Below are 11,542 nucleotides of genomic sequence, written 5' to 3' on the forward strand. Positions count from 1 at the left end.
AGAGAGGTATGATGACTGTACAGTTGTTAGGTTTAAACTGACCTTACACCAATCAACTTTTCAAATTTCCAATGTTCCAAAATCACGAAAGTTTTGCTAGAGTTGCTGCACACTCCTGTCATTTCGACTGTTTGGTGTCGTCCAATCTGTCTTAAGTACGCTTTCTCCAGCACCAAACACGAAGCAGCAAACCAACTTTTCATTGAGTATGGACGCAACTCTGGGGAAGCCGGTTTAAGGCTGGCATTAAATACACAAGAGAGGTGACGGTAATTGAAAAATAATTTCTAAATCAAAACAGGTAATCATAAATGCAAATTGATCATGACAATTATAGTATGGAGGTACAAACTTTAATAATAATAATAATAATGTTGAATTTCAAAGAGTAAAAAAGTCTAGAAAAAAAGTTCTTCAATCTGTAAATTTCGTTCCGTAGCATGATGGGAAATAATCTCAAAAAAACATAGTTGCCCTTAGCAAAATCTCCCAGTGTGAGATTAAAAACTCTGTGACTTTTGACACATTGTGACAGGGTGTCAGACTCTCATCTTTTAGAAGCCTTTTCAAAGTCTACCTGTGTATAGTAAACAGTAGATAACAAATGCACTTAAGGAAAAGACCGGTTGTGCGTCAGTGTTAATAAACTGAGCATGCCATGGCTCGTTCCATTTTAACCCTGCTCTCTAGAAATGATGTTTCTATACAACAAAGTTGCAACAGTAAATATGTTTTGTAGGAAACATTATTGTGACTGTAAAGAACATCTTTTTCTTAACAATATGAGGGAATATGAATGCTAATGTTAGTTTATGTATTTTGCAAGTTGAAGATTAATTGATACTGACTGTATCAGTAAAATGTTTGTTTTCTGCCAGAATATGTGACCTAGTTGTGCAGTATCCACTGATAGTGACGGTAGGCACTGTGCATTGATTTACATTTGACCAAAACCACTATCTTTCCCTGATCTCAACCAAAGTGCTTTTCTGATGCAAACCTAACCTCAGGTGGGACTGTTGATGGAAAGCTTGATCTCGAGTGTGGGAGTCGTGTACGTCTACATTTGTACATCCAACCCAACCTCCCCCTGGTGACTCCACAGCTGTTAATAAATATAGCACTTGCTTCAAAACAAAAATTGTTGTCTCTAAAAAAAATCCAGCGATTAATGTTTCTTTCAAAACATATTTGCTGTTACAAGTTAGTAGTAGCCTATACTAATGTAATTTCTGGGAGACATGCTTGCACCATAAACACAACATCAGTCAGGTTGACAATAAGTTGTTCCGTTGACTGTCTGATTTGTGGATGTTTAAAACTTGGGTTCAGATTGAAATTTCTGTCTGGAGATCTCTTAACTTTCCTTTGAAGAGTTTAGAACAACAACAGCAGCACAGCACATATTTCTTCTATGTAATTTTTAAAGGAGATTTATTGTTCAAAAAAAAGTATCCAATACTTTTCACAGGTAAACACCCACCCAGCACTTTATGAAACCTTTTGTTTCCAGAGAAACCTGAGGGCCTCATTTGTATGTTTTGTTGGACCTCCTGAACACAATGGAAAATGGAAGCAAAGGTCAGTGTTAAGTCTCCCCTGGCTTTTGTTCTTTAAAACAACAATATCGTATTGATCTGTCCTGAATGATAAACACAAATGTGTTGGCAAAACACAGTCTCTTTTGACCTTTAGCAATTACTTCTACATGGCTTTAGCGGTACTGTAGATGAAAAAACAATGTTCAACTCATTTTCTTTTCTTTTTTTTTTTTTTTGTGCTGTTGGTTTGTAACTACACCTACACCTTACTCAAGTATGGCTGACTTACATAATGATGGAGTTTAGTTAAATTTCACAGATGCTGCTCCTTACTGTGACTGCATTATGATTACAAGATGTTGTGGAATTGCTGTAGTAGATTTACATCTGATCTACAAGTAACTCTCAGGGCAACAAGCTTTGAATCAGCATCACTGCTTCACCCTTATGGCAACAGCTCATTGCCAAAGCACAGATGAATATGATTTTGAATGCTGATTGCCTCTTACTAGGTGTTTTACCCAAGATGCCCACTGGAAATAACAAGTGTGCATGTTCATCAAATCCCCCTGTTGTGACAGTAGCTACACACAATGAAACAAGCATTTAACAACGTGTTTAACAAAGCAATATTGGCTCTTTGTTTCCTCCACTGAACTGAATCAAGCTGCTATTATACCAGGCTATAAATAAAAAGCACAATAACAAACGGACAGAGAACAACTTAGATGCCTGCTTACAGAATCTCGGTTATCTGGTGGTGAGCTTGACTGGGTCGAAGTTGTCTGACAGAGTTGAAGTGTGTTGTGATGACCCATGATGAGCGCCTCTTGACCTATCCTCTTTCCTGAAGTGGGTGTGAGAAAACAATCCTGGACATTTTTTGGGGACGTCATCAGTGAGCATAGTATGGCAACCAAACAAGCCTGACTCTAATTTTGGAAATCACTCCATACAAGTATTATTGTGATATATCTTATGTTCTATTAGTTGAGAAGAGACAGTACAGAACCCTTTCGACAAGAAGAGACAAAATGTAATTGGCCATTTTTATTAATATTTTTACAAGCCATTATTTTTATCCAAGAAAATGTAGAAGTACATCATATAACAATAACTATTTTATACAGATAGCATTTTTTAATCTATATTATCAGGGATTGTGACTTTGGGAACTACACTCAGCGTTCAGTGAGTCAGACTGAGACGACTGAAATGGTGAAAAGCGATGCCCCTCAGGCTAAAACCTCTTGACCTGTGGAATGACTGCAGGGAGGTGGTGGCAGCAAGGGGCTGATAGAGGCCAGCCACTGGGGCCTAAAGGCACATCCTGGACATGTCCTTTTGGCAGCAGGGCTCTGAGCACACTCACAAATACACACATGATCACACACACACACACACACACAGGCCAGATCACCAAGCAGTGACAGAAGAATAAGAGGAGGCACTTTAGATCTTAAAGGTTGATATTCTACATCCCATCCTGATGAGAAAGAAACAGCTCCCAGATTTAGATGTAGATTTAGACTCGCCACAAAACTGTGAGCTAGTGGATCCAAAAGTCCAAAATGTGAATCTTTTTGTGTATGTTCTCCTCTACTTTGGTCTTCTCTACTTCACTCGACTCTACAAACTCCTCTGCTGAGCTGCTTGGTGTATTATTCTTCATATGACCAATGTATTTCATTTGCTAAGATCAGGCTCATGTCAGCTGACATTTAGATTCAATTCAATCTTCAGAAAAAAAAAATGTTTTTGAAATGATATGATTACACAGCTACAGGCTGTTCTGTTTATTGAAGCTGTGAATACATATTTTTCTAATAATAATGTGCTTCATTTTAATTGGAATGAAAGGCCATTGCATTGATTACTGAAATAACACTGTTTGTGTGTGTGTGTGTGTGTGTGTGTGCTATGCTTCATGTTTTCATTTAAGCTTCACATTACTGCTATTCTCACCATATTAATGTTAGTCAATGAATAGATTAAATATTCAATTAAGCCTGATGTGTGTGTGTGGCAATGTGTGTGAGTGGGGTTGTGTTTGTGTGCGTGTGTATGTTGATGTGTAATGATGTGTAAATATATTTATGGCTCAGGGTCACAGTGGTATTAACCTGACCCAGACTCTCTCTCTCTCTGTCTCTCTCTCTGGGGAAGCGCCGCGCTGCTGATTCTTCCGTCAGCTTCTGTAGGCCTTCTCCCCTCCATAAACACAGCAGGTGTGTGTCTGTGTGTGCGACAGGATGCTTGTTTAAGGAACTAACTTTTAGGATATCATTTATAGCATTGTGGGGGGGGGGGGGGCTTATCTGGAGACAATCATGTTGCACAAGACTGGTGGAGAACGTGAGATAAGGCTTTGTATTAATCCCTCAGCTCAGCTGCCTCACAGGGGGACGACATACTGTGCTCACTTACTTTTACCAAGTGTGGAAGGTATTCAGCTAAATGTCCCATCAGTCAAGCATATGCCAAAGGCCTACGTCTTATTCAAGTTTTAAACCTCTAATTGGTAACGTTTAAAAGGCGTTTAAGATTGCCCTTTCTTCTCCCTTTTCTCATTCCCCATTCAATGTGTTGTGTCAAAGTCTATTACCTCTGTTGGACGTTTCTGTCCCTTAAGTTGAAAAAAAAAAAAAAAAAGGAAAAGGGAGGGGGGGGGGTGAGAGAGTGAGAGTGACAAAGAGAGGGAGAGAAGTAGTAGGAGGAGGAGGAGGGGGGGGGGGGGGGGGGTTGGAAAAAAAAAAAAAAGAAGCCATCAGCTGAGGTTTGCCAGGTCGATAAAGCTTTTAGATTTGGAGATGTTTTCAGGGGGAGCCCATTTCCTGCGGCTAAGAGTTGTTAATGGAGCTTAAGGAATTATCTTATGACTCCCGCTTTGAGAGCGGTTTATTTCAGCCCGGACCTGGCTCCGTGTGTCGGAGTGGCTGAATGTGCTGCTGTCAAACCCGCTTAATGAAAAGTAACGCGTCGCTGATTACAGTTTTATTTGGTCTCTATGTAAAAAGCTCCTGTTAATTTACCATCTCGCTCCCTCTGTGTGTTCGTATTTGCCACGGCTGAATGATTTAGTTATAGCCGGTCTAACTCCCCCCCCCCCCCCCCTCTCTCTCTCTCTCTCTCTCTCTCTCTCCCGTGTCTTACTCCTTCTCTCAAATAAAAAAGCCACTTGGTTCAGAGGTCTAATAAAATCAGTCTTCTTGCTAAATTAATTAAATGCCGAGGCTTTTCTGTCTCTATCTGCGGGGACTTAAACTCGGGCCTAATTTTTCTTTGTAGTAGGTATGAAAAAAAAAAAAAAACCCATAAATATGAAAGACACGAATTTGCATGTATAGGCTAATAAACAGGTCCCACATGGAGCAAAATGTGAGCCCGAAACACCTATTAACCCTTCACACCGCTGTCACCTATCTATTCTGAGACATGTGTGTCTTCACCCCACACCCCCACTTTATTTTTCCGTCATGTCAACTTTGGAAATGCTGCAGGCGAGAGAGCAAATAAAAACATACATCCTGACTCCGACATATAGAAAATCCCTTTTGTCCACCATAGCACTTTCTTCCAGGAGCGAGGGAGGGGAGGGGGGGGGGGGTCTCAATCGTTTGTGCTTTTCCCATTAAAATTCATCACTGAAGCCCCCCCCCCCCCCCAACCACACACACCCCTACCTCCCTCACAGGACAGCCAGAGTCCCCGGGGAGCTCCACTTTCGCCATTACTGTCAAGTACCCTTGACTCCTTTCGTTTTGCCCTTTTATCTACAACAACTAATTCGAGTTCCTTTGCCCTTTTCACTTTTAGACGACGTGAGTGCCTCTCCCCGCAAAGCCCCTTCACTTTTCACAGGAGGACTCAGCATCCAGGATGTTTTTCTTTCTTTCTTTCTTTCTTTTTTTTTTTTTTTTTTTTTTTTTTTTTTTTTTTTTTTACTGAGCAGGGCCCTCCGCGTCTCCAGCCATAGGAAATTGAGGGGTTAGTGTCAAAACGAAAAGTCCTCCCTTCACATGATTTGGCTGGCTCTCCGCTTTGAACCCATTAATGGACGTATGGCGAATAACTTACCCTTTCTGACAGCTGCATCATGGAAGGTGCTGAGATGTTTCGATAATATTATCAGAGAGCAGAGGGCCGGGAAATCAATAGGCTGACATGAAATATGACTGCGAACATCCCAATTACAGCCTGTTTAGAGGGAATTAATGAGGCAGATCTTAGATACTGATATCGCTCTGTCTTGAGGGTTGAGCTGCCTCGTTTTCTCGCTGTCACTAAATGAGAGCGGATGTTTTCTGAGAGAAATAAATAAATAAGAGGGTCGGAGATGTTAGATTGCTCCTGTTGGAGCGAGTTAAATATGAATCGGGGCTGATCAAGCTGCTTTATTTAACCGCAGATTGCGCTTTGAAAGGTCCTCTGCGCTCAGCCGTGCTGAGGGCCTCATGTGTCCCAGCCGGCCTGCGCTCTAATTCCAGCACCATGGACAGCAACATCACAAGCTTCTCCTCAGAAACCGACTGCTTTTATTTTCAGTGAACAAAGTTGAAACGCTCTCATCCACTTCCTACGAGAGCTGTGCATTTGTGAGACTTTTTTTTTTCTTTTTTTTTTTTTTTCAGTTATCATTTTAATAGTGATACTCAGCTGCTGAGACCTAAATAATATTCAATTACATTTGCATGCGCATAGTAAAGAAAAATAAAAATCATGTAAACCTTAGGCCTATTTTTTTTTTTTTTTTTTTTTTTTTCCCCCAAGATGTAAACTTTTTATACATTTCGATAAGTTTTGTGCGTGCGTTGAGTCAAATAAGCCAAACGGATCCGGAGATTTCACTTGTGTGACGCCAATGTAACAGGATATACTGTAGCTACCATCTCTTAAAAAACAAAAACAAACAAAAAAAAAACAAACAACAAAAAAAAAAAAGAAAGGAATGAAACATAAGGAGGGGAACATGGAGACGTTAACAGGCTTTTTTCCATCCGACTCTCAGTCACAAAAAGTCTTTCTCTCTTTGCAATAAAAGCGTCATTTGGTTTCGTTAGGAGCAGAAAAGTTTGTTGATAGTTTTGGGGAAACTCATGGCACTGTCTTTGGAGGAGTCTTGATGCTGCTGCAAGACCGCCGCGCCCCTCTCAGCCTCCAGCATGGCGCCTTTGGTGTTCGTGGTCCAAGAGACGGTGGTGTTGGTCAGAGCCTGGCTCAAAGTGCTGTGCCTGAACAAAGGGTCGTGGAAAACCCCGTCCACCCAGTTTCTCAGGGTGGTGACCGGCGAGTCCTGCCTGTTGTCCAGGCCGGTCACGGGTGAGGTAGCGGCGGGGGACGGGGTGAGGGAGGAGGGCGGCGGCTGGCACCTCAGCATACAGGATGGATACTCAGTCTGGTTCAGGGATGTCGCGGTCTGGGCCAAAGACCAGATCCGAGGTTTGCCGTCTAATATCTGCTGTTGCTGTTGCTGCTGCTGCTGCTGCTGCTGATTATAACACACCTTCGCCTGCTGCCTGCTGTCCGGCTGGAAGTCCTCTGGGTTCGTTTTGAGACAACTTTTACTCAAGTCCTGCTCCCCTCCCAGAGAAACGGGGATGGAGATTTTCAGAGACGAGTCCTTGATGAGGTGCTCGGCGGGGCAGTCGGCTGTCGTTGACATGTGTGTGTTCATGTGGTATCGGTGCTTCAGCTCACACTCAGAGCTCTCAGACTCCAGCGTGTCGAAATCGTCCAGGTCGCTCAGCTGGAGGTCCTTATCAGGCCGGCTTCTGGTCTCTGGGAGAACAGAGAACAGAGAGGAGAGGGCAGACGTGTCAGTGAAACATGTGGCATCAGATCCGATAAAGGCACCGAGGACAGACACTGTGGAATCAAAACACTGGCTTTGCAATCACAGACCCACATGTAAAATGACATCAATTAAAACGATGTTATAGCCTGATACGTACAACTTCGTGCAGGATTGATTATTCAAAGCTATAGGTTTTTATCATGAACCAATTACATCATATATAATCTACTGCACTTCAGTTTATTGGCTAAAAATGATCGTACATAACATGTCAGCTGAAGAAGTTGGTAAAAGTCAACCTCATCACTGCTCCATAAGTTTACTATGTTGTTGGGTCCTATGGAATTAAAATGTGATTAATATAAAGTGTTTTTTAACACAGTGCAGATTATAGAAACTAAAACTTAACTCAAACAAATTCCAAGGCCTCACTGTCATTTGTTTCTAATCAACTGGTTCACATTAGCAGCAGTGTCTCACACACACGAAGAGCCTATTCTTGTTATAGTTGTATAGGCTACAAAAAGGAAAATAAAATAGAGATTTAGAGAATCAAAACATTACACCTGTCCTATTCAGAATATATAAATAATCAAATAAATAACTGGCATCATGGTAACAACATCTATAGAGTTCCATGGCTATAAACAAATAAAAATACAGCTGTGGAGATGTGGCTGTTTGATTGTGATTATTTCCCCCTCGTCGTTTTTACTGTTTCATTTATTTATCATTGCAATCGTCATCATCAGAGTGGATTTAATCTATAGTCAAAAATGAAAGAGTGCAACTTACTGATACTTATCACTGTGGCAACATAACAATGAATTTGTAAAAGAAGACGCTTTTGAGAGTAAAGACACCTGTGCTACATGAGCAAACAATTCAGCACAAAGCTTTTCTGTTTTACTTTATTTCTGCGGAGCAACAAGGCGTTTTGACACTGACCATCCTCATTGTTCTCGCTCTTTATCTGCTCCTCCTGAGACCCATCCTCATCCTCGTCATATCGCTTCTCCTCTGAGCCCTTGTTTCTGGGCGGCCATGTCATCTTGTTCTCTTTCTTGAGCCTTCTCCTGGCGTTGGCGAACCAGGTGGAGACCTGTGTCAGGGTCATCTTGGTGATGATGGCCAGCATGATCTTCTCGCCTTTAGTTGGGTACGGGTTCTTCCTGTGCTCCTGCAGCCAGGCCTTCAGCGTGCTGGTCGTCTCACGCGTGGCGTTCTTCCGCCTGGTTCCCCCATCCATGGAACCATATCTGTTAACAAGAAGAACGGAAGCAAAACGGGGATGAGTGGGTAAATACGATACGTGATGCTTGTTGCATGGCAGTTTCTGTCTGTTGCCCTGACAAGTTTTTATCCTGACAACCACTGCTTCTTGGGATCTTCTTGAAATGACGCATCTCATGCTTTATAAGCTTGAAAGTCTCACACATAAACCAAGCCGCTACCAAGATCTGTAAATTCAAAGTAGGCGTAATTGTAGGAGACACAATTTAGAAGAGAAAACCAACTGTATCTAAACACACCATACAATATATATTACCTATTTCTTTGGAAACTGTATTAGTATTGTCAGCACATTGTTTGATATAATTGTACATCAGCATTGGATCATGTGCAGTATACAGAGCTGTGTAAGAGTCACTGCATGGAAAGCAGGACTGACTTTTCTGCATATCTTCAATGAAACCCTCCAACAATCCAACAACGATGGTGTATGCTACCAATACACTTGTGCAAAATATTTCTGCCTATAAAATAAAAATGCCAAGTGTATTTGGACTCCATCTCTCATTTTCCAGTCTTTTTCAATGTATTACCTGTTAAAACCATTCCTGTAGCGCAGCACGTCTCCTTCCCTGCCCTCTCCCCTCGCACAAATATTACCCACAGACCTACATTTAAAATGCACAGTGTTGATTTTCAGTCAGCAGTGAGCTGTAAAAGTCCTCTCAGGGGAGGCTTTTATGAGGCCTTTATTGCTCCGTATAGCTTAGTGCAGGTCAAGCACTGCTAAGGGAATCAAAAGGAGAGAAGCGTTGTACCTTTTCCTTACCCCGTGTTGTTCCCTCACAGATAAAATAGACTGTAAAATTGCTTTATTGAGTGTAATGATGAGCCCTCAGGTAAAAGACGGGCGCAGGCAGAGTAGTGCTGCTGTAGGCCTGCTTGTTTATCTGAATGCTACTGATTATGTTCTGCTTTAGACTTAGGCCTTGTACTGTATGTGCACTTCTTGAGATGTCTGCTGACACGTTTTGCACTTTATACTGAATTTAAACTGACTGGTAAAAATGCTCTTTGTTTTCTGGTGAATTCTCATTTAGCTAAGGCTAACAGGACACGTTCAAAGCAGGGATGCTTCCTGTGCTTTTCCTTTACAGTTCTGCTGCTGCTGGCTTCTCTGAAGCTGCTGCTTCTACTCAAAGAGCAACATTTAATTAACATGATCAGTTATTGTTATCAGCCATGCCCTACACTTTCACCGTATCGCAGACTTAATTTGGATGTCATCTGATTATTGAGACGACCTTTTCGATGTGGCAGGCATGCTCTTCAACACTGGGGAGGCCTTGTGTTTGGCTGAAAGGGGGCAGAGGTCTTGTGAAGCAATTCACACCATCAGAAGCGAAATATGTCATGAGATGGAGGGGATCACCCAGTGCTGCTAGACGTGATGAGAATGGCGTTGACCTCTCGGGGATGATTGATTTAATGCTGGAAACCTCACACTATACCTCGACAGTACTATGAGAGTTACCTTTTTACTCACATCCTGTTTTTGTCACAAAAAAAAAAAAAAAAAAAGAAAAAAAAAAATGGACAGAAGATAATGATGTTTCATTAGAAAAATCGACAGAAGTCCGACTGTCATAGAAACAACGTACCTGTCGTACTGGTACTGTCCCAAGGTAGGATCATAAGGGTAGTAGGCTGTTGCCTGGGTTATTCCCGCATGCGCAGAAGCTGTGGCATCTTTAGCATCAAATGTCCCCTGCAATCATATACGGAGACAAGTGTTTTAAAGAGTGACACAAAGTGGACATCAATTTTGACTTATTAAGTTGAAGCTGAAAAATGATCAGTAAAGCAGATCTGTGCTCGTGTAATTCATTAGGGCTATTGGTGAGTAATGACTGGTAATAATAATAATCATGTGCCAAATCAAACATAGAAAACCACACCGATGATAAACTGTCAGTGAGCTGTGTTTTATTCAGATTCAGATTCAGATGCATATGCTTTACACAGTAACTGGCGTGACAGAACTTTTTAAGACTTTCAGAATAAAGTACGTTAAAAATGAAACAAAAAAGTAAAGAACCATGTAGTTTTCGAAGCTTGTTCAGTACAGGGCTCTGGACAAACACATTTGTAGGAGGGTGTCCTGCAAAGTATAAACTGCTTTAACTGATGGAGCACAACTCTATTCTAATTGCCCTTATGATATTTTTTTTTGTCAGCCCTCTAAGAATTTCAACACAATAAACAGCTGAGACAAACAGGATGCTTTGACTTCTTAGGCCCATGTAATCCTGTTGGAGTCTGTTTGAGAATTCATGTTTAATAGATCTTTGATGGTTTAACAAATATTTAGTCTTCAAAGTTTGTCTCCTTGTAAAATGAAGCTTGTCATCAATGCAAAGCAGTTCCTCTTAATAACAGTGCATTTACTGAATGTTTCTTCTGCCAAAAAATGACTTGTCTCAAGACAAATCTACACCTGAAGGAAGATAGCCTGTACCCTGCAATACTGAGGAGTATTTTTCATTTATTAAAGATAAGTTGGATTGAATGATGACATGAGGATAAATCACATTAAAGTTAAAGCTGCTGTTTCGCGGTGTAGTGCGTAAAAAAGAGGAGAGGTGTGTCTGGCTCAAGCCTCTGCACCCTGCGGCTCCATTAATCAATGCCAAGAGGGATCAGATGAAGGACTTACCAGCGAGTAGAAAGCCGAGGCGTCGGTGCCATATGTAACGTAATTCCCATAGCTTTGACCGCCGGTGTAAGGGCTCCCGTACACGCCCAGCGCGGCGGCGGAGCTGAGCTCATGCCTCGCGGTCGCCAGCAGCCGGCTCTCGTACACGGGGCAGTAGACTGGTGTCTGCCCGGACGCCGCTACTCCGGAGTCGGCTATGGATCTGCCGGTGGACTCACAGCAAGTGGTCAGAGAGTTGGTTGTCATCAGAAACTAGGT

General features: G+C 41.9%; 1 protein-coding gene across 1 annotated transcript in view; it reads right to left on the reverse strand.

Annotated features, from left to right (window-relative positions):
• Positions 1 to 6,278: 6,278 nt before the first annotated feature.
• The window catches only part of irx4a (iroquois homeobox 4a), a 6,614-nt gene continuing 1,350 nt past the window's right edge, over positions 6,279 to 11,542 (reverse strand). Inside the window, exons 2-5 of the mRNA XM_071470549.1 lie at positions 11,285 to 11,536; positions 10,230 to 10,336; positions 8,284 to 8,594; positions 6,279 to 7,319 (exon numbers count right to left, since the gene is read on the reverse strand). Coding sequence (XP_071326650.1) covers positions 6,598 to 7,319; positions 8,284 to 8,594; positions 10,230 to 10,336; positions 11,285 to 11,536 — 1,392 coding nt within the window. The 3' untranslated portion in view covers positions 6,279 to 6,597. The remainder of the gene's footprint in view (positions 7,320 to 8,283; positions 8,595 to 10,229; positions 10,337 to 11,284; positions 11,537 to 11,542) is intronic.

The sequence above is a fragment of the Trachinotus anak genome, unplaced genomic scaffold (genome assembly GCF_046630095.1).
Source record: "Trachinotus anak isolate AG129_WGS33_773 ecotype Australia unplaced genomic scaffold, CSIRO_AGI_Tana_v1 ptg000032l, whole genome shotgun sequence".
Lineage (NCBI taxonomy): Eukaryota > Metazoa > Chordata > Actinopteri > Carangiformes > Carangidae > Trachinotus > Trachinotus anak.